Below are 22,276 nucleotides of genomic sequence, written 5' to 3' on the forward strand. Positions count from 1 at the left end.
TATCTGTGTTTTCACATTGCTTTCATTATCGCGCATTTAAACATAAAATTATAGAGTAGATCTTTGAAACTAGGTAACAAAAAATTGATGATTATCATTCTCTAATTTCTAAAAGACTATTGGTACTGTATCATATGTATATGTATATGTATATCGGGGACAATATTTAACACCGTAAGTTTTATTATTTCAGTACTTAAATTTTTACTGAAAATATTTTTGTGAAGTTCTACTAGACGTTACGTAGGTTGTCACAATCTTAATGAATTTTTATTGTAAACTTCATCTTGCAAAGTTACGAAGAGGGTACTATTATTTTAACATTCTGTTTAATAATGTTTCAATGCCTAATTTATAAAATACATAGAAAATGAATAAATACATCTTTAAGGAATTTACAACACAACTTTTTAATAATACTTTTTATTACAAAGCAAAAAATTATACATATGTATATAACAGTGTATGTATATGTATATATATATAATACTTTAGGACGGAATACATTAGGGTTATTTGTTAATAATAGCATTGTAAACACAAGTAATATATATATTAGATTTTCAAATAATAGTATTATATGTACTTTGCTTATTACTATTAAATATAGTATATTTAAATACATAGAACATCGAACAGCGCCTTATTCTACTTTCATAAATGCTCATATATGGAATATAATAAGTACTTTAACAGCCTTTTGCGTAATTCAAAACGTGTCCTATTTTTCATAACTTATGTTCTGATAAACATAATATTTCATAGCTGCCTTTTAAATGCATTATGCATAACAACTTTCGTAATACAATAAACTATCAGATCTCAATGTATGAAATAATATTTACCATTAATCTAGTCATAGATTGTTCTTTTCACTCTAGAAAAATTTGTACGCTACTTGCTCTTTCAAAAATCATAAATTTGTTTAGTTTATTGCATTACATATTTAAAAGAAGCAATTTTTTATAAAATACTGATATGTTAGTTACAAATATTACAATTACAAAAACAATAAAAACTATGAGAGGAAGAGAAAACATTTTGGCGGTACAACATAATATGGTAAAAAGTAAGGTATCGTAGATATCGATACATAGATATAAATTATAAATCTTTTCTATGAAAAATGAACTGTATTATCGTTTTCTCGTAATTTTTTGTAAAAGTAAATCGATAAAAAAAGATCACCTCTTATGAAATAATTATATCTATAACAATGTACATATGTTCGTGAATAAAGGTATTTTCAACAATAAAACGTTTTATAGTAAATAAAAAATAAATTGATAGGAATGAGCATAAATTTTAATAAAGATATCTTCCTTTATTATTGTTATCAAAGGCACTATGGCAAATGGAAAATATCTAACCAGTATTGAAATACTTCTAGTAGACTATCACCTGGGCACTCAGATTTCATTTATAAATTCTAAGTAATAAAATATTTTCAATTATATATAAATATACAATTAGACGAGAAATAAGTCAATTCAATAAATTTAATTTTTAGTAGGAGCTCCATATATTACCTCTTTTTAATGTACGTGTGTGTTCTTATTGTATAATAAGATATAAGGACACTTAACTCTTTGTAAAAATTGACTATGTTATACAACAATAAATATAGAACACACATAAATAATTTGCATGACAGAACTGAATTGATAATGTATTAAAGTAAAACAATTATTGATAAAAAGCAGATATAAAAATATGGAAAAAATATTAACTTTTTTATGACATAGGTACTGTACTTAAATCTGTACTGTAAATCTGATTTCTATGCATGATTTCTCTTGCATTAAAGAGTACTAATGCAGTTATCAAATGGTATATTACTCGAAGCACAAACTTAAAACATCAATCTCGTATAAAAAATACGTCAAGTAAAAAAAAATTTTTAATTAGGAATTATATTTATACAATTCATATTTCTTGAAATTGTAAAAATTAATACAATTTTTCAAATTAAGTGCTTATATGAATTAAAATTATATAAAATTAAATACTTACATAAATGCAAATTATTCGTAATTTGCAAAAAATATAAATGCTGACTGGTCCCACTGATATAATATGTCAAATTATTCTTTCATTTTATTGTATTACTTCTTTTCCTACTTAGGCAACATTGTACTCCTATAGGCACTTTAAGCAAGTCAGTACATATTATAAGGAAGACCAAATTTGATAAATAGTTTTCTTTTTGTTTTTAGAATTGTAATCTGTTTTTATATATTTCGTTGATTACTTAATACTTCAAAGTTGCGTTGTGATTACAGTCTTCCTCGTAATTACTGTATGTTTAATTGGAGTTTGATCTGCCGTCGTTGTTTGTGATGGATCGGCTACTAGCCAAGGACTGATATCGGAAACAGCCGAATTATCATCCTAGAACAGAAGAAAAATATGCAGAATATTAAATATTCAGATGCATTGTAATTTCGATATAAAATTTTTACGATTTATTGATATTTTACAGATGTTTAAAAAAAGGTAAAAAAAAACAAGCACATATTTGCATACAATTTGCACAAGCTAAAGCATTTTTAGACGAATACAAGGACTACGTGTGTTACAATAGTTAACTGACAAACATTTAAAAAATGAGCCACACCTTGTGAGTAAGAGTCGTAGTAGTTGTTTGTATTTCTTCAGTTTTCACGACTCTCGCTCCGTTTTTCTCTGTTTCCACTTCAGTTTTCTTTTCAACCGTGGGCTGTATTTCTTTAAAAGGATTAAGCAAACCCAAAAACGGATTCGAATCTATAAACGGGTTTGTATTCGCTTTCTTTTCCTCTTCCGTTTTTGTATCGTCCTCTGTATTTTCAGAGACAGTAGTAACTTCGTTGTTATTATCGCTAGTGAAGGGATTGAACGGATTTTGAGATTGATTTGAAACTTTAGGATTCAATTGTGTTGTTTTTTGTTCAATTTGTCCCCAACTGTCTAGAGAAAAATGCGTTACTGTAACGTTGTCATCCGCTGATGGATTTGTCATCATAGCACCACTTACTGACAGTGTCAATTTATCTCCACCCTAAATAAGAGGTAACGCAAAAAAGCAAACGAATCACATCTAAAGCTTAGAAGCACAAAACGATAAAACAAATATTGGAAAAAGATGAAACAAGATATAAAAAAGAGAAATTCAAGACATGTTTGAGTCCATAAAATGAAAGAATATTCGCGTATATACAAATTTTTCAAGTCTATTATAAACTTTTGTTTGTAATGTCTGCGTTTAATTGCTACAATTGTACTAATTCAAATACCAAATACTATTTTTCTGAATGCATTTATTTAAAAAATGTAAGGTAATTCAATTAATCAATAGCATTCTAAAAAAAACAGAACAACTTTCTACTGTATAAATTACCCGTATTTATGTCAATATGTTGCATAATGAATAATATCAACAATATTAAAGAATTTTAGTTTTCTTACCACCGATACAATTGTTGCTGCATCAGAATGCTGATTGTTCTTAGTAATAACTGGAGATGCATCCATAGACGTGATGGAAACCAAATTTGAATTTTTTCCTTGCTCTAGAGACTTTGCTTTCAGTATATTGCACTTTAATGATTCTGGCGGAATAGGCGTACGCGGGGGCAGTGAAGAGGTACCACCAACTTGATTATTTGGCACTAACGATGTTTGATTAGTCATATTTTCGATGATTAAACTCGTTTTCACAGGCTCTGTTTCTTTTTCAGTGTTAGCAACTGCTGTTTGATTTCTAGGCTCTAAAGGCTGCTGATCCTTGGCCAGTGATTTCAGTAAAGAATCTACCAAAGGTGAAGACGTAGCATGTACGCTGGAGTCTGACGATTTTGTACTACATTGACTCGGCTGACGTTGCAAAGACTCTTCTTCGTCTATAAAGAAAAATACTTATCAAGATTAGAAAACTCATTATACAGCAACTTTATATCTTTTCTGGCAAAAAGAAGATACTTTTTTATACTTACTGTTAACTACTGGAGCTGGTGGTTGCGGTTGTTCCACTTGCTGACGTTGACGTTCCCTTAAAACATGGCTTTGACGACGCGCGTATCTTTGACTTGGTCGTCTTTCAAATTGTACTGTTCTGCGTGCTCTATTCAGCTGAGTGGTTTGAAATTCGGTTTTACCGCTGTAACGAAAACGTGAACCCATACGAAAGAAATTTTGGCGTCCACTAGCACCTTTAACGGGTGCACGTAATCGAAAGAAAGCATGATGCTCTACAGCACACTTCCATAAATGTTTGCAAGCCTTTTCATTGACAAGTCTGAACACAAACGTATGTTCTTGTTCTCCTCTCCCTTCATCATCCTCTTCCACCACAACTAATGTTAGTTTCTTCTTTTTAAAGTCTAGCCGACCAATCTTGGGCCAAAAGAACAAGCCTATTTTTTGTGTGCCTTCGAAGACCAAGATTCCCGTTGGCGTTAATCCCAAAGAGTATTCACATGCATCTTTACCGAGAACGGTATGCATATCTACACCATACATATCTAACCATTTAGCTTTACTGAGATAAGCTGATTCAGCTTGTGCTGGACTAAGACCAGAACACTTGGCGTATTCTTCAAGTATTTCAAGCTCCATTTGCTCTGTTTGGCCTGGTACAAATCTAAATTCTGATACTGTTGCTGCACTATGTATGGCAGGATCGTAATCACCAAGTTCAGCTAAAAGTACAAATAAATTTATATCAAATATAATTACAATTCACATTATTTCTTAACTTATTCATTCTTTTTTAGATACTTACATTGAAGAGATAAAGCAGCCAATTGCACAGCAACTTGGTGAGGACAATGAAGTTTTCCTTCCAAAACATCTTGCTTTAATTGCAAGAAAAACTGGTATCTTGTTAATTCTTCGCGCAATGTATTAGGTTCTGATGAATAAAACTTTACCTTGAGCCGTAAAGTATATGGTGGTCCAACTACATAAAATATCATTTGTTAATAATAAAACAACGAATAATTAATTTTGGAAACAGAAGGAAAAGTGATGCATTAATTTCAATGAACAAAAGGAAATTTGTTTAATGCATAGAAAAAACAAACATACTTTTTACTTGTTTCTTTATTGGCTTAGTGGGATCGAGCCAATGCTGAACATTATTGCTATCGGTATATTGCAATCCAAAATAATCTTTCTCTATTAAATCTAAACTATAAAACACTTGTTCATATAAGTCGCTAGCTAATGCTTTTTTCTGTAACATAAAAATAATTCACAAAAATATAAAAATCTGTGTACCAAGAATATAAAAGAGGATAATAATATGTAGGACAGACATGGGTGGTATTTATAGAAAGAAACAATTTAATTTGATAGAATCAAGGAAAATATTAAGTGCATCACAGATATATAAAAATTAAGGAGATAGAAAATAGAACTAAAAAATATAAATGAAGATTATAGGAGAAGAACATAATCAGTCAAATTTCTTACAAAGAAACAGGTTTAATATTCAGTATGTTATCAATCAATTCCATCGCTCCTTCCTATTTACATTAACCAAACATTGGCATAAAAATTGAATAGCAAGTATTATTTATTAGATAAGAAATATTTTCAATAATTACCATTGATTTTTAATAGATTATTCTACTCACTGACAATTCTATTGGTAGATCCGTGCCATCAAGCAAAACGACCCTACATTGAACAACATTCTTATTGCTGAGCAATCGTTGATTTTTTATTTGGGACGACGTAGTCTGTCCGCTGACACTACGAGCCCTACGTCGTGACAAAAATCTTAACATTTTATTTGACATACGTCGAAGCAAATTTGCTGTCGTTCAACAAACGATATATTGACCCAAAACGCTACATTCCTTCTTCTACGCGGATATTATACTTTTCCGCGATACGTCGCGTCGGTTAATACGCCCACTTGTACACGTAAAACACGCGTAATCACGTCGAAGCTACGAGGAAAAGAATAATTATTAAACGTACATGTTAGAAATCGGATTAGAAAAGAGATTTTATGTTACTTTTGTTTGTTAACTAGACATAATAAATCTCGAAATCCAAACCTATCCGGAGAAGATACACATCTCTTGGTACTGGTCCCACTGATACTGAACGCTACGAATATTTTTTATGTTGATAAGCAGATGGCGCTAGTATCAGCGAACATTTAGTTTTAGTTAGAATTGTTTAACGTTGTTTAAGGTGTCATTTAAACTGTAGATTTTGTTTTTGTCAAAAGTACATTACTCCTAATCTCAGTTAAACGTTCTTTTAAATGAAATTCATAAAATAATATACGTTATTTGTTTTTAAAGATGTTTGTATGGCAAAGAATTTGGTCGGTGTCTAATTAAATATTGAAGAAGATTAAAGAAGATTAGAGGAAAGAAATTAACTATCATCTTAATAATGAGCAACAACTTTTCATCCAAGGCAAAGAACAAAGTAAAAGAGTCTACATCCTCTACTGTATGTGTCAACACCCAAACCGCGTTGAAATCACTCGTTCTCGTCCGAGCACGAAAGCAGCGTTGGACACGGATAGTACTTAGATGGTTGACCGCTTGGGAACTCCGTGTGGTGTTGGCACTTCTGTAATTTTCTTTTTCACATAATTTAATTTCTATTTCGCACAAATAGCTAGAAAGAAAGAAAGAGCTAGAAAGAAAGCTAGAAAGAAAAGCCTTTTAATTACAAAGGTTTCTTCTACGTAATCTATAATATATCTCTCTCTCTCTCTCTCTCTCTCTCTCTCTCTCTCTCTCTCTCTCTCTCTCTCTCTCTCTCTCTCTCTCTCTCTCTCTCTCTCTCTCTCTCTCTCTCTCTCTCTCTCTCTCTATATATATATATATATATATATATATATATATATATATATATATATATATATATATATATATATATATATATATATATATATATATATATATATATATGTCGGGTTAACATTAGAATTTAAGGCGCGTAACGATTCTTCGTTTGAATTAGCCATCGTTTTACAAAACAGAATTATATTTACGCGTATATACAAGATTTTACAAAATATTATGAATATTGAGTTTAATGAATAGTAAGATTAACAAACAATAAGTTTAACTAATGATCAGATTAACGAATAATAAGTTTAACGAATAATACGATTAACGAATAATATGTTTTACGAATAATAAGTTTAACGAATAATGAGTTTAATAAACGCTATTAACAATGTTCTTGGGTTCAAACGAATCCACGGTCAACGGGATAACTTTTTACTATGCGTAGAATAATTTTAGACACAAAATACGATTGCTGAGACGCTCGGTAAACTGCTCAATGTATCACTTTCCAAGGCGATCACACGAATGATGATCTGATGAAAATCTTTCTTGCTGTACGACTGCATTTGTTTGTTATATGCTCGCTGGAAGTATCGAGAAGGTTCCAATCGCCGTTGCTAGGCAGTTTCTGTCTGGAGTTTGATTCTTAATACAATGTGTGTCCCATTATATCGACATCCCCAAAGTACAATTCTATGTGGCCAAGCCCGTTCTTGAAGCCGTATACCTCCACAACCACATTTCTAGGGAGAACTATACAACCGATTCACATCTTCGTCATACAAAACGTTTATCCCGTGACTGTGGCTACGTTCGGCGACCAGTTGTCACCTCGAACCCAATTTCGCTATCACAAATCTCGAACAATTACAATCAGATCGAATGATAACAATTGCTTAATTACAGCTATGATAAAATCTAAGCTAAAGCATTAGAGGACTTTTCTCAAAATTGCAAAGGGAAGGCTCCGGTTTTCCCTTCATCTCCGACATATATATATATATATATATATATCCATAATATACACCATCCACATTGTAATTTAGAATGAAGATAAAATTTAAAGTTTACATACGAATTAAATAGAGTTTATAAGAATATTACAAGACCTGCATTATTAATTCTATAAGTAAATTACAAAATGAAACATATAAACCAAATTATAAGGATACCATATCATAGTCGATTGTACGGTTCTTATTCCACGTTATCTCTGTCCTTATCTTACAGTAAATATACTATCCTCGTCACACAATATAGTCATCTTCTTCTAACACAAGATATATATTTATCTTTGTTACACTGTAATGTTCTCCTTTTCTATGAACAACCCACATACTGCCAAAGAGAGGAACAGAAATTTGGACTGTTCATGAATAGATGGCAGAACATGGTTTGTCCGACAGGCCTTTCAGGACAAGAAGCTTAATTTTTGTCTTCCGACAAGTCCCACGCGGCCATCTATCCATAAATGGTCAAAGTTTCAGTTCCTCTCCTTTCTAATAGATGGCAGCACACGGTTTGGCTGACAGACCCTTCAAAACATGAAACTTAATTCCTGTCTTCGGACACGTCTTATGCTGCCATCTATCCATAAATGGATTAAGTTTCAGTTCCTTTCCTATATAATAGATGGCAGCAAATGGCTTGTTTGTAGACTGGAAAAGCACTAATGTACAATAAAATTATATTCATTGGTATAAGGTAATGTTTCGTAATAAATTCATTAAATATGTGATTGGAAAGATTAATTTATGTACCTTTATTATTGGATCATTTTAATTAAATCCCTATTTTTGTCGGTCTATGATGTAAATAATAAAAATATGTTGAAATTTTTATATATTTATTTTTCTTCATACACTGTACGAAGTTTGTCAGTGTAAAAAATTATCAAAGAGAATGATATTACCACTTCTCTGTTGTGGCACCTCCCCAACTTTGTCCTGCGGCAGATGGTGTTGTAGTGGACCATTCGTCCGAAGTCTGCTTAGCAGGAAATAATAAATAACAATGTTTTGCTTTATTTCTAATATCGTTATTTTACAAAAAATAAGAAAATTTCATTATTACCTGAGCAGCCCAGTCTCCACTAGCTGGGAATGCTTGTGCAGCTCCTGCAGTCGGAATTGCTGCTGCGGTTGGAGTTGCTACATCGTCTGCCCAATTTTCAGGAGCTACTGTACCAGTGTCAACTTCATTGACCCACCCAGGTTCAGCAGCAGTTGTAACTTCAACCGTTCCTGCAAACTCTTTAGCAGGTGCAATTTCCTTGGCAGCTTGTTCTTCCTTCTCAGCCTGTAGAAACATTATTTCGACAATTTATTTACTAGTCATTTACATTAAAATACGTATAAGCTCCAGAAATATATTCAGCAAAGATTAAGCCATATTCTATAAGGTCAACAACTGTATTTCTGAATATTATTTTTTCATCATTTAGCAAGTATAAGTATAGATAGAAACTATATACAAGTATTAAACAAAACGAAGTAAATGTTATTAGAATCATACAAATATTAACCTCCTCTGGATCTCTGTAAAAGAACAAATCGACGACAACATCCCACTTGGTTTCACGAGCAATAGAGCCTCTTAATCTCAGTACTTCTCTTGCCAACAACCACCACATAAGACCGACACAATGGAGACTCTTTGTATTACAGGGAATTGCAATATCAACGAAACGAAGAGGTGAGTCGGTGTTACAGAAAGCAATTACTGGGATATTCACGTAACTGGCCTCGGTAATCGGCTGATGATCGGTAGATGGATCAGTAACGATCAACAGACGTGGTTCACGGAAGGCAGACTGAAAATAATTGATATCATTATTATGTCGTAATTTGATAATACCACAATATTCATACTTTAAATAAAATCAGAAAAGATTAAGCCAAATTAAACCAACAGAGACAAATTATGGAAAATGAATGTTCATCATTTAAAATAATATAATAAATATAAAATAAATAATATATACAATTTTAAATTAAATTTTGAAACCGGTCATTTGACCAGACAGGGTAAGGTTAGCATTAAGTAACTAACTTGAATTTGATTAGTGAAAGCACCAGGAGTAAAACGTCCAGCAATAGGAGTAGCTCCAGTATGCTGCGCAAATTTCAGAACAGCTCTTTGCCCGGTTTGGCGGCAACTGATGACAAACACTTCACTAGGATGTTCAATAGCAACAATGGCACGTGCTGCTAATAGCAATTTCTCCCAAGTGTGACGTAGATTAATAATGCTAATACCTATATTTTAAAATAATATATTGACCATTTTAATTAACAATCAGAGTATTGTATTGCATATGAAACAAACATACCATCGCTCTTCTTCTTGTACACATATTGCTCCATTTGGAAGTTCACATTTTCAGCACCTAGGTGCGTATATGCAGCTAACATTTTAGTAACATCATCCTCTTTAAGAGACAATACGTCTAAACCTCCTGACATCTTAACGTTGTGGTTGAATTACGAGTAACCTAAACATATACATTGTTAACCTAATTTAATATACACCATTATTGAATTGATCTAAACAAATAATTATTAATGACGTTCTTCATTTATTTTCCTACTATCTATTTATACACAACCTTATTTCATAATGTGAAATAAATTATTTGTGTAATATATTAAATTAATATATTAATATATTAAATTAATGTACTATTTGAATATAGAAATTTTAACAAAAAACGAAAATTTATAACACCAGAAAATGTAAATATTATTAAAAATTTATTTGAATGATACTCCACGTGTATCAGCCCACAAGGTTATAATATAAATTTATTGTAACCACTTGTTATTAATATAAATTTTTATATGAAATTTAATCCCTATACAATTTTTATTATTTAACTAACAATTTTTTATACTTCACATAAAATAAACGCTATAAATAAAGAAAAAGATTTCAATATACTCACGTTATCAATGCCACTAGGAGACTTCCAGTTGGAAAGGAAGTTGTATGTTTTAATTCCTGTTAAGAGAAAAGAAGGGGAGAAAAGATTTACTTTTTCTCATATAGTATTCCATATTATTATAAAAATTATAAGATAATTTTACATTCTAAGTCAACTGTCTGAAAAAAGTAGCATTTGAATTTTTCATAAATATATGGAATTGTAATTGAAGAGAGAATAAAACGGAAATGCATTGAGCTTCACCGGGAAATTTTAAATGTTAATACATTACAAGACGAATTTTACAAATAAAATTTGTTATAATACTACAGCAATTTACCAAAGCTATTCATTTAACCCATCAACTGTATAATATTTTATTTTCTAAATAGTGTACACGATTAATTTGTATTCTGCGAAAACAATTATGTTGTATTTGTATTTATAAAACAATGTCTTTTTAAATAAAATAAATAAAAATAATTATAGTGTTGCAATATGATTATAAAGTTTTTTAGATATATATATATATATATTATGTAATTACTCTATTATGTTCTTATGATAATAAAAACATGTAATTTTAACATCTTTAGAATATTTTGTACTCTAACCTATAATATGGTATATTCTCGAGGCATTATCCCCTTTCTATAAATGTGTATCTAACGAACTGTCACGCGTTGTATGTGAAAAAAGCAGTTTATTAAAATGTTGTAGAAGAATGTATCCGGCAAATCATAAAACTATTTTTGTTTTGGATCACACGCCATATTTTGGTATATCTACTGAAGCTCCAATAGAATTTGATTTTCTGAAGAGTCGCGGTCAAAACTTAATTCCTTTGGCACCTGTTTGTAAATCTCTATGGACCAGCAGTGTAGAAGCTTCACTTGAATATTGTAGAATAGTGTGGGATCTCTTCCCAACTGGAAAATTGGTATATTATTTTATTTAATTATTATTGTCAAGTAAAATCTGTATATTTTGATTTTTTATCCTTTACAGATAAGATTTGTTGTAACCGATCGTGCAGCATATGTATTGAACTCATGGAGTCCATCGCAACAAAATTTAAATCATGTAAGTAATATTGAATGTGTAATGTATTTGTATTTAAAAGTAATATGTCTAATTATGATCGTTATGATTACAGATAATGAATGGTACAGCCATTCTAGGAATACCAACGAAGATGCCAAAACCTGGAGAAGATTATTCAGTTATACATGGTTTGAGAGTAGCGATTGAAACGCTTAACGAATGCTCAGAAATTCAACATGACAAGAGAACATCATTAAATGAGAATACTAGTACGCTTGTTAATAGAGGAAGAGTGATATGTATTACTAGTGCACGAGATAATAGCAACATGAAAAACTTGGAAAATATATTTTTGAATGAGTTAACGCAAGAAAATAAATCTGCTTTAGCTTCAGATCAGTTAGTATCTAAATCAATAATACATAGCATTGTGTATATGTATAATTTTATAACATGATTGCTGTGTTTGTATTTCAGTTTAATACCAGTAGATTATTGCCATTTAGTTATACTGAACATCTTCCCTAATAATATTGAGTCACAAGTTACTAGTCAGGGACCAAGAGAGGTATTTTATTTATTTCACCATTCATATGTAAATTTTCAATTGTATATGAATAGAATTATTCAAAAAAAATTTTGTTTTAGGTTTCGCCTATGTTAACAGTAGAAGTACATTCTATCAAGGCACCCGCATTACATTCAAAATTGTCTCACTTAATTTTATCTCACTATGATTTAGCTAGTACAACAGTAACCGGTATACCAATGAAAGAAGAACAGAATGCTAGTTCTTCTGCAAATTATGACGTCGAGATATTTCATTCTTCAGCTGCCCATTCAGCAATTTTAAAAGGTTGTAACTATTAACTGTAAAATATAAATTATTCAATATGATATATGCATGAAAACATTACACGAATATCTTTATAGGAAATCCACAAGATTCTGCTTTAATTAAAACATTTAGAAGATTCGAAGAAGGATCAGAATATGAAACAGTAACTTTGAAGTGGTGCACACCACGAGGGTGCAGTGCAGCAGAAATGCAAAACTGCACAGCCATGCATAGAATCACACCTGTAGATGTAAATAGTAGACCTTCCTCTTGTTTGATCAACTTTTTGCTGAATGGTAGATCAGTAATGTTGGAAATGGCCAGGAAGAGTGGTGGAAAAACTATTTCTCATTTACTCGCTGCACATGGTGGAGAAATTTTTATACATACATTATCAACTGCTAGAAGCGTATTAGAAGATCCACCTTCTATTAGCGAAGGCTGTGGTGGCCGTGTCACTGATTACAGAATAACTGTAAATATATACATTCTAAACATTTCCTTTGAAAAAAATCTTCATTTCTCCAGGATATCTTTCTATAAATGATATATTATTTGTGATAGGATTTTGGAAGATTGATGCGGAATAATGTATTGGTGCCTTTAAAAAGAAGTACAAACTGTAATACCGAAGGTCCAGCAGAAAAGATGAGATCTAGATTAGAACGACATACGAAATATTGGCCAATTACTATTTCTAGTACACTTATGTTCAATCTGAAACAGGTACATATTTCAAATAAAATTTAGTTGATAAATCCTAGTGCAACTTCAGTATGTAATAGTATTCATGTGAATTGTAGTTAATAGATCCATTGCCAGATTTAATGGTAAAGGAAGAACTTACTGCAGAGGAGGTTGTACAGTGCAAACAGGTGATCTTCAGTTTATTGCAATTAGAAGCAAAACACGAAACCTTACCACTACCAAGTATAGGAGGTGGCCGTGGTGGGAAAGGTGGTGTACGCAGGGAAGAACACTACAGGCTGCTGTGGGGAGAATTAGAAACATTCTTAAAGCACCACTCGAATAATTCTGCTGCGCATTCTGAAGTTCTAACTTGTCTCCTCGAAGTGCGAAGCAAAGACGACAAAGATAAAGTCGAATTGGATCAGGCGTTGCGCGAATTAGATGGGTAGGAATAATTTCTTGCAACATTTCTTTTGTTTTTCATTCAAAAAATATTCTAAGACAATTAACCTTTTACATTATTTCTTAGATTTGGCAAAGAAGATGTAACTGCTCGAGCTAGCGTAATAAGAGCAACAACCGATTCACCGATGTCGCCACCGGCAAGTACATCAATGTCACTCGGGAAACAACTCCACAAGGGTAGTCTCCATGCGCCTAAAAGTTTGTTAGACATTTGGTTGCAAAGAAGTGGACCTAAGGAGAAGAAACCTGACTTCCATGGAAGAGTGAATAGTGATGGTCCCAAGGCAAAACTATATCCCAACTTAAAAGAGACTGGGCGAGAGCCACGCGAGCCTATCTTGGAAGGCTAACGATTTGATTCGAGAAATTTTAATGAACCATACGCGTATAAAATATTAGTTACAATAATTATTATTTGTTACCTACCATTGATCGTAATGGATAATGCGTTACAATACTTTTGACCAGAAACAAATAACAATTTCTTAAGCTATAACTGGTCTACTAGTTTCCTTATACCTAGAACATCAACTATCCTGCATCATCATGTTCCAGAGTGCTACTCATCCCACATACTGATTCGCCAATAGATATAAGTGTACCTAGAAGGAACGTTTAGTGCGCTTCAAGGAGTGGAGCAAATTCGACGAGATTCTCGGTACAGGAGCACAAAGACACAGTTGCAAGGGTTGCAACGTGACCGATGCTATCCAACGGAAAGAGATACGCGAGGCGATGCACCTGCGCCCGAAGATATGTGCGAGTAACAGCGCGAAAGTGTATCAGTGGTACAACGAAAGCGATCCACTCCGACTCTCATCCCCGCGTCCTTCGTCCCTCGGCGTTTTACAGCGGCAGACACGTCTGCCGGGTGTCTGAGCCACTGCGATACGTTGACCTCCATCGAAACTATAGCTCTCTATCGTCTCTCCCTCCCCGGCTGGAATTCCGCCGCTAATCGATGGAAGGAAGGAGGAAGGTATGCTTGCTGCTGCACATAATATAATGCGAGCACGAGAGGACGGGGGAAAAGAGAGACGGAGACAGAATCGACGGATGAGGAGAAGCACACAGAGGGAAAGAGAGGCGGAAGGGGATCGGAGAGTACAAGTGCGTGACGTAATGGTTCATTCATCCCGAGACAGACGATATCCCGGTCAATGGTGTACATATATACATATACATATACATATATATATGTATATATATACTTGTGTATACACATATACGCATCTCTATGTATGATTCGTTTCGATACATACGTGCATGTGTATATGTGTGCTACACCTACGTACCTAGGAATCTGCGTGTGTATGTGTCACGTGAAATGCACACGTGCACGTGCTGTTCTGCTCGTTCGTCTCGCTTTGATTTGCTCGTTCCTCGCTTCGGCCAGTTACAGCCGTATCCCCGGCTTTCCTTTCCTCCGTCGTGTTTCGGATAAATCAGTCGCGGGGACGTCATCTGCGTGAACTGACCTTGGCACGTCGGTCCGCCCGTGGATATGGATTTTTCTTATCGACGCTGCTTGTTACGACTCATCTTACGCAATTATTATGGTACCTATTGTGAGAAGTTGAATAATCGAGACACGATACGTAAAACAATTAAAACGCTACCCTCGTGTTTAATGCGACAACGGTACAAGTGTTAGGATTGAAAGAATAGATTGCATAATGCGATACCAATTGTCATTGTGATTGATAATATCGGGCTTATTGAAAGGAGATTGTTCCTTTATCCTTCTTTAATAAAATGTCTTTCTATGAAGGATTTGTTGGTCAAATAATTGATTAAGAATTTATTAATTACTTAATTTTGTAAATAATGAATGATATTAAAACTAGTTGATAGTCGATTAATTACTTGTTACTAAGAAGAAAGAAAGGACGGAAGTAACTTGCATCCTAAATTTCTATTTTATTCGAGAATTGGATATTTTATTAGCGATTAGAGAATGATTCGGTTAGTTGAAATTATCTATCGCGATGCGTTTGATATTCTCGCCGGGAAATTCGCGCCGCGACGCAGCCGGAAAAATAAATTAGATAGAATTATTGATCCAGAGCTTACACACAGCTGTGTGCAGGTGGTAGCGTGAAGAAGAGTCCGCCGTTTATAATTTACCTCGCCTATCTACCCCAAATATCGATCCTGACAAAGGGTCACTGAACGAACAACGGTGAAAAGAGAAACATGCCGCGTAGTCTGGCTAATAATCATCAATGTCACTCGCTAATTACCGATGCTAACATCGTAAAACATCAAAGAAAAAGTTTCGCTAGAAATTCGGTAAAAAATGATCCAAACGCCGGTTCGATGACCGCTTAACTTCAGCTTTTAATAAATAGAATAAGCGTCCCTTAGTCAACGTAATTAAAAAATATCACATATTTTTCGAAGATTATTGCGTTGCTACTACTAGGCCATTCCGTAAGTAATGTAATTTAACATTTTATTTTGATGTACTGTAAATCATGATTAAACGAGATCGTAATTTGAAATATAGAGTGGAGACGTAGGCTGACGTCTTAAGGCTGTAGGTACAGTTACGATCTTGCTATGTATAATTATATATAATAATAATTATACATTGTGTGTCTCATTTCATGAGAGAGAGAAAATGTAATATAAATATACACCGTTTTTTTTAATATTCTCCGGAAACATAAATGATATGCATTGATATACATTTCTTCGCATGACCTTCGTTTGCGATCCTTACGTGTCCATGATTACTTTGTCTTAATCAAAGGACGCATAGTTGTAAATTTATAATGAGAGGTTTTGCCTTATCCACCACCTCTCATTTTTTTATCACTTAAGAAAATGATATTTAGGGTACCTACTGCAGGAAACCTTGAATGACAGACCATACAAAATTACTAACCAACTACTTTACGAACAAAATAACTAATGTCGCTATGTGAAGATAACTTACAGTGATATAATGATATATTTTCCTTAACTGTTACTGATTGTAAGTATTCTATTTCCCTCCCACGAAATTCCCGCTCTGCCAGTTTGCCGTGTTTCTTTTTTTGAAACTACTGGATCCACACAGCACGTCTGCACGATAGAGTGTGGAAAACGGCTTATCTGTTTCTACCTTTTGGCAAATAGGATACGAGCTTCGGGGCACGTCGGACGTCCTACCGGAAGACCCATCGATAATGCATGGCGTTATCGATTCTTGGTATACATTGGCAAGTTCGTGGAGTGGATATCGATCTGTGCCAGAGAAGCGACGTGCTCCGTTTGCTGGGCCTCTATAATTCATCGTCGCTTCGCTTCCTAGTCTTTGTGCCTTCCGGACGGGGTCGAAGCTTTCTCGAGTATTGGAGTTGAGCGTCTTTGGAACGTCACCGTGTCCGAATGAAATGCTCGTCTCGAAATGCATCAGTCATTGTCACAGTCCAGTCCAGTGAATGAATCAGCGAAATAAACCTTAACGCAATATTAACGAGCTTTGCCCGAAAAAGAACCTCTGTTTGTAGAATACGACGATTAATCGTTAGACGTCGAGGAAGAGTATACGTGGTTCTGTTTATAGCGAAGTTGGCTAGTACACGGCTACTGCAACTGTCAGTGGAAGCCAGCTGATCGATTTCGAAGGAAACACTACAGTTTGGCCAGACTTGAACTAGTTTCCTGAGCTGGTCCTATCAACGTGCATTAGATTGCTGCATACGGATCCCTCCAGTATCCGAAGTTAATGAGATTTTGATGGGATGTCGATTGTTATTGATTACGTTAAAGAAGAAGAAATTTTATTTACAATGTATATGTTTATCGAATGGTAATGAGATCGATAATACAAGTATTAGGAAGTTATTATCGTTGTGAATGACCAGAATTATTCCTGAGATTTTCTAACGTGAATTTGGAGAAGATTGTATTAGGATACTTTGATCACGATTGATGGAATTTGAAGTTGATTGGATTGTGGACTATGCGCTTGTGGAAAATTTATAGATGTGGAGATACATGGAACGTAATCAAAATATACATGTAATATATCCAAAGTAAAATACTCGTTGCAATATTCAATAAATCAAATTCCTAAAATCCATTTCCTTGCCACAGCCACAGGAATTCGCAAATCAAAATTTATAGCGACAATTATCGATCACCGAAACCTCCAATCTTATCGCAATACCAACAACGACGCCAAATTCAAAACCCGCTTATCATAATCCCAAGAAACCGAACTCGATCATACATATCAAGGACAGAGGTAAAGATCGTCGAAGAAGGACGAAATCGTTGGGATAAAGTCGACTAGGGGTTAGGGTAGAAGTTTCTACGCGTCTAGGAAACGTATTCCAGGCTCGCAATATTCCTTCGAGTTCTCGTTGGCGGAAATGCCAGGTCGGAAAGAAAGAACGAGAGAGAAGAGTGAGAGAAGGTAGGAGGGTGACGAGGGAAAAATAATCTCCCAGCGGGATTTTCGACCCTCGTCGCGTGTTCGTATCGGGGATAGGAAGAGACCCGGTGATCGTTAGCACGGAAGGGGACTTTGAAAAACGTCTCTTCGTGAGAGAGGCAGCTGCTGCTACTGAGCTGGAGCCAGGCAAGCAGGCAGCATTGAAAAGGGGGCGACAAAGGGACGCACTGACCCTCGGGGAGTGTAGCGGGAAAACGAGTCCTGCACGCTTTCGTCTGCCTCAATGGAATACGTTACGATATAGCTTGAAAAATTCAGAGAGCCGAATCTCTTCGTACCGGAAGGAAAGGTTTCTCTTTTTATCTGTTTCGCGCTTTTAAAGAATTCAGACTACTGTTTCGTATCATTTTGTCGGATGATCTCCGACTGTTCTTTCTTGTGGGTTGGAAACTAATTTGTGTTGTCATCTATGCTCCATGTACATATACTAGGTGTCTTTTAATTCGGGTAAAGATTGTAACATTTGTTGGACAAATATGTCTGTGGATGTGAAGAAGCTAACGATGATACATAAAACCTGAATAACTTCGATATCTTAAAACAAAGGAAAATGAACTTGCACCCTCAAAATGAACGATCCACGAAAAAAAACAGATATTTCTTAAATCATGAGTTTATTTTTTCACCCTCTTAGCAAAATTATGTTTCTCACGCGTTATAGCCCCTGATATGAGACACCAGGGCGTGATTTTACACAAGGGGATCAAACGTTTCAATAAGTCCCTAATGAATTCCTAATGTTCAGATTTAGCTCCTTTACTCGCGAATCTTTACGAACGGAGGTGTATATCCCGGAAGGACAGCTGCTCGGGGTCAAAAGCCTCGAGCGTGTCGTGTTTCCCTAGGACGTACAGGCACAAGTAACAAACAGAATGCTGAAGTGTAATTGCGTTTATAAAGCGTGTCATGATATCGTCGGCACTTTGCTACTGGACTCGTATTGTATTATTCAAAGGGTTATTACGTCGGACTCTAAGAGTTGCTTCCACCGTCCGCCAAGCGAAGGATCTTCGATCCGAGTTGAACGTACAGAACTCCACGACTTTCATCGAACAACGCGTCTGTGGATTAACGTTGCCTAATGATAGGACGTGACAAAATCGGCAGGCGGAAGGCGGACCATTAACGATAAGATCAAATCATTTCAGATATTTTGTGCTGTATACCTTATATTTGGTATATATAAACGAATTATAGAAAATTTCGTTTCTTTCTAATATACTTCCCGAACTACCCGTCATTTGACAAAATTTTCTAAAATCCACCACTTTGATGTACTTCTTATTGTTCCACAGAAAGTTTCTTCTATATTAGTCGTTCAACCTTGAGCTTCGATTCCTCGAGCTGCAGCCTTAGTTGAAACTCAACATTTTGAGTTACATAACGGAGTAAGCGTCTTAAGACAGCCCTTGAATCATCTTACGCTAAAGCTAACACACCTTAGTAAATCGGATTAATGAACTCTATTCGAGTTCCCTCATTTTTGCGACACTTTTTTGACAGAGAAGACACACTTTCTCCAATCGGTACTTTCATCGTATCGGTCAAAACCATCCATAACGAACTACGAAGAGGCTGACGGAACTGAGTCGCGGCTGATACGTAAAGTTCGAAGATCTCTGCTCTCTAGAGAGTCGAAGTTAGAACGAAAGAGGATCCAGCCGATAGATCTTGCACGAGGGAAAGAGAAACAATGCGTGGCAGGAGAAAGGAGAAGAAAAGTCCTGATGCGATGGTAGGAGGAGTCGAAAGTAGAAGGAAGAGAGTATGAAGAGAGAGCGGTTACGAAGAGCGGTCGTGAAGAGAGGGTGGCGGAGAGGGTGTCCCTCAAATCGCCCCCGCCATGGTAACGTCGTCGTAGCACGTGCTTGCTACGTCACCGGCCGTGTTTACAGAGAGATACCTATAGCCGTACTCGTGACCTTGTGTTTTGTATATATCATCCTCCCTCCTGACGGCCGCGGGATTCCCCTCGCGGTCCCGCGGACCTGGGAATACCCCCATCCGGTATCGTCTCTCCTCTCCTCTCCCTTTCGACCTTCCGCCGCGTGGCTTTGGTACACGAGAGAGCTCCTCAAACTCCCCATGAGGCAACCAGTTGTTCCGTCTGTGACGTAACGGGGTATCACACGACCTGTCGGTGCTTTGTTGCATCCTATCCTGCTCCACCCTTCGCGGCAGCCACCTCTTTCGCTCGCAGCCGACCTACCACCAGACACGCTCTTTCTTTCTCCTTCTGTCTTCTCTCTTTTCACGTTCACACGTACTTCGTCCACCCAATGGTATATATGTATACGGTTCGTCTTTTGCCCTTTCCCTCGTCTCCTTCGTCGCGATGCCCTCCATACCGCGGTTAATTCTCTGTGCTCTCTCTCTTTCTCTTTCTCCTTCTCTCTCTCTCTCTCTCTCTCACCGTCCATATGTATGCCGGTTCTGTGTATATTTGGCCATGTGCATCTGTACGAAGAGAGGCGATGCGGGTTTATGTGTACAAGCTTGCGATCCGAGAGAGTGAAAGTGAGAGAGAATATCGGGAGAGAGGACGGGAGAGGATGCTTTAAATGGGTGAACACATCGCCTCGAAGGTCGTGCCAGACCTTACTGGGTCACTGGAACGATGGTGATGACCCCGCGCTCCTTTTCCTCCGGCTTCCTTCTAGTTCGACGGATCGAGCATCAAAGCGTCGTTTTATCGGAGGAATGTGAATGGCGTTGACAGTGCATGTATGTTGTGTTTCTGGTATGGTTAGGCTTCTGCAATTTTTATGAGACGGTGTAGAATTGACTGTGGTGGTTTACGTGTTTTATGGAGTTTGAATGGGTGATACGATAAAAATTGGAGGAAAGGTGAAGATTGGTGGAGGCATTGTTCGAAGATATGGACGTGGACTGCAGACGATAACCCGTGGTTTAAGTATTTTGTATTTGTTACTTCTTCTGAAGCCTTTGAAAACTTGGGTACTGATACAGAAAATTGATTGATCTTAAAATAAAGTTATCCTTTCTATGCTGTTTCATTTTATGAAAATAACAAAGTAATTGAAATAATTTGTTATTTCAAAGAAAATTTGATCAAGTTTGCTATAATACAATGATACGTTCTAGTGTGAGTACCAAGCGTCATAAATTCTGTTCCAATTTTTTTGGGGGGGGACACGAACGTGACCTGAGTGAGACGCATCAGCCTGTGACTCGTGAGCTGGTCACGTAAGAGATTAAATAAATCGTAAAATCGACCAGACGTTACAGTTTATATGGTGAATGTCCGTGGATGAAAGAATTGACAGAAGTTTCAGGAGATAAGAGCTAGAAACCTCAATCAGGATCGTAAAAATAAATAGCTATATCCTGTTGCTAGCTCTGATTCGAACCTTATTGACAAAACTGGAATGTTACAATGCGTGTGTATTGTCAAGTAAAATGTATATCACATAGCATCAATTGGTGCCATTACTTGATGCTTTAATTTAAGACCCCAATGACTTCACGTCATGGAAGTTCCTCTGTAATCTGGGAGAAGTCTTTGTGCATTGCACTTGGAGCATAATCTCTTTGATGATTTTCAATAGAGTTGCCATTCTATTCAACGGGGTGATCTTTTACAAATCTGTTATATCATCAAAATTACTAGAGCCACGTCATTTTGCACGATTCAAGTAATATTATTAGCGAAATTATACAAATCAGATGATCGTCCTATCCGATCCGAATTGTAAAATTTTAAAAAACACAAGTCTTTCGCAGAAAACGAATCGTCCATTTGATAGAAAATTGTAGTGTAAAAAGACTAACAATATCATTCGTAGTATGGGCGATTTTTCCTTTTCTCGTATTCGTTTGACTTCCCATCAGGATTCGGAGGAAATTTAGGTTGGTAGCTACAAGCAGACGTTCCTGGCAACGAACCACGCCGCAAGGTTGCTTCTGTCCTTAATTTTAGAAGCGCCGGAAAGGAACGCTTGGAGATGGTCGTCGCGACGAAAATAATAACGCATACCAGGCGAAAATAAAAACTTCCTTACCACGCACTTGGATTTTATTTCAGTTCCATCCTTCGAATTCTCGTT

At 35.5% G+C, this 22,276-nt stretch overlaps 3 protein-coding genes and 1 pseudogene across 5 annotated transcripts; 2 read left to right on the forward strand and 2 right to left on the reverse strand.

The window, feature by feature from the left end:
• Nucleotides 1-1,882: 1,882 nt before the first annotated feature.
• LOC126872772 (band 4.1-like protein 5) lies at nucleotides 1,883-6,087 on the reverse strand. Of its 3 annotated transcripts, none has more exons than XM_050632927.1 (7): nucleotides 5,619-6,084; nucleotides 5,068-5,215; nucleotides 4,763-4,939; nucleotides 3,975-4,679; nucleotides 3,448-3,881; nucleotides 2,618-3,040; nucleotides 1,883-2,391 (listed from the first exon to the last, which is right to left on the reverse strand). In XM_050632927.1, the coding sequence occupies exons 1-7, from the start codon at nucleotides 5,781-5,783 to the stop codon at nucleotides 2,260-2,262; spliced, it is 2,184 nt and encodes a 727-aa protein (XP_050488884.1). In that variant the 5' UTR covers nucleotides 5,784-6,084; the 3' UTR covers nucleotides 1,883-2,259. The 3 variants fall into 3 exon arrangements, with proteins under 3 accessions (XP_050488884.1, XP_050488885.1, XP_050488886.1); XM_050632928.1 differs by having other exon boundaries at nucleotides 5,589-5,761; XM_050632929.1 differs by lacking the exon at nucleotides 2,618-3,040 and having other exon boundaries at nucleotides 5,619-6,087.
• Nucleotides 6,088-6,459: 372 nt separating this feature from the next.
• LOC126873596 (5S ribosomal RNA) lies at nucleotides 6,460-6,573 on the forward strand (annotated as a pseudogene).
• A 2,059-nt stretch (nucleotides 6,574-8,632) lies between these two features.
• Nucleotides 8,633-10,802, reverse strand: LOC126872787 (40S ribosomal protein SA). Its single transcript, XM_050632968.1, has 6 exons — nucleotides 10,747-10,802; nucleotides 10,135-10,296; nucleotides 9,855-10,060; nucleotides 9,328-9,615; nucleotides 8,877-9,101; nucleotides 8,633-8,789 (listed from the first exon to the last, which is right to left on the reverse strand). Exons 2-6 carry the CDS (start codon nucleotides 10,265-10,267, stop codon nucleotides 8,712-8,714), a joined length of 930 nt encoding a protein of 309 aa, XP_050488925.1. The 5' UTR covers nucleotides 10,268-10,296; nucleotides 10,747-10,802; the 3' UTR covers nucleotides 8,633-8,711.
• Nucleotides 10,803-11,339: 537 nt separating this feature from the next.
• On the forward strand, nucleotides 11,340-14,258 carry LOC126872773 (integrator complex subunit 13). The gene is made up of 9 exons (XM_050632930.1): nucleotides 11,340-11,665; nucleotides 11,734-11,808; nucleotides 11,882-12,168; nucleotides 12,247-12,337; nucleotides 12,418-12,625; nucleotides 12,703-13,082; nucleotides 13,172-13,333; nucleotides 13,411-13,742; nucleotides 13,827-14,258. The coding sequence occupies exons 1-9, from the start codon at nucleotides 11,450-11,452 to the stop codon at nucleotides 14,110-14,112; spliced, it is 2,037 nt and encodes a 678-aa protein (XP_050488887.1). The 5' UTR covers nucleotides 11,340-11,449; the 3' UTR covers nucleotides 14,113-14,258.
• The last annotated feature ends 8,018 nt before the right edge of the window (nucleotides 14,259-22,276 follow it).

The sequence above is a fragment of the Bombus huntii genome, chromosome 14, assembly GCF_024542735.1.
Source record: "Bombus huntii isolate Logan2020A chromosome 14, iyBomHunt1.1, whole genome shotgun sequence".
NCBI classification, from domain to species: Eukaryota; Metazoa; Arthropoda; class Insecta; order Hymenoptera; family Apidae; genus Bombus; species Bombus huntii.

Bases quoted from the DNA above. Each gene is read 5' to 3' on its own strand.
- LOC126872772 (XM_050632927.1), bottom strand. From the start codon at position 5,783: ATGTCAAATAAAATGTTAAGATTTTTGTCACGACGTAGGGCTCGTAGT. The intron at 5,216-5,618 runs GTGAGTAGAATA...TTTATGTTACAG, and splicing joins ATCTACCAATAGAATTGTCA to AAAAAAGCATTAGCTAGCGA. The intron at 2,392-2,617 runs GTGTGGCTCATT...CTTCTGTTCTAG, and splicing joins CTACGACTCTTACTCACAAG to GATGATAATTCGGCTGTTTC.
- LOC126872773 (XM_050632930.1), top strand. From the start codon at position 11,450: ATGTATCCGGCAAATCATAAAACTATTTTTGTTTTGGATCACACGCCA. The intron at 13,083-13,171 runs GTAAATATATAC...TATTTGTGATAG, and splicing joins TCACTGATTACAGAATAACT to GATTTTGGAAGATTGATGCG. The intron at 13,743-13,826 runs GTAGGAATAATT...ATTATTTCTTAG, and splicing joins GCGTTGCGCGAATTAGATGG to ATTTGGCAAAGAAGATGTAA.
- LOC126872787 (XM_050632968.1), bottom strand. From the start codon at position 10,267: ATGTCAGGAGGTTTAGACGTATTGTCTCTTAAAGAGGATGATGTTACT. The intron at 9,102-9,327 runs GTTAATATTTGT...ATGTTTCTACAG, and splicing joins TTTACAGAGATCCAGAGGAG to GCTGAGAAGGAAGAACAAGC. The intron at 8,790-8,876 runs GTAATAATGAAA...CCTGCTAAGCAG, and splicing joins GTGGAGACTGGGCTGCTCAG to ACTTCGGACGAATGGTCCAC.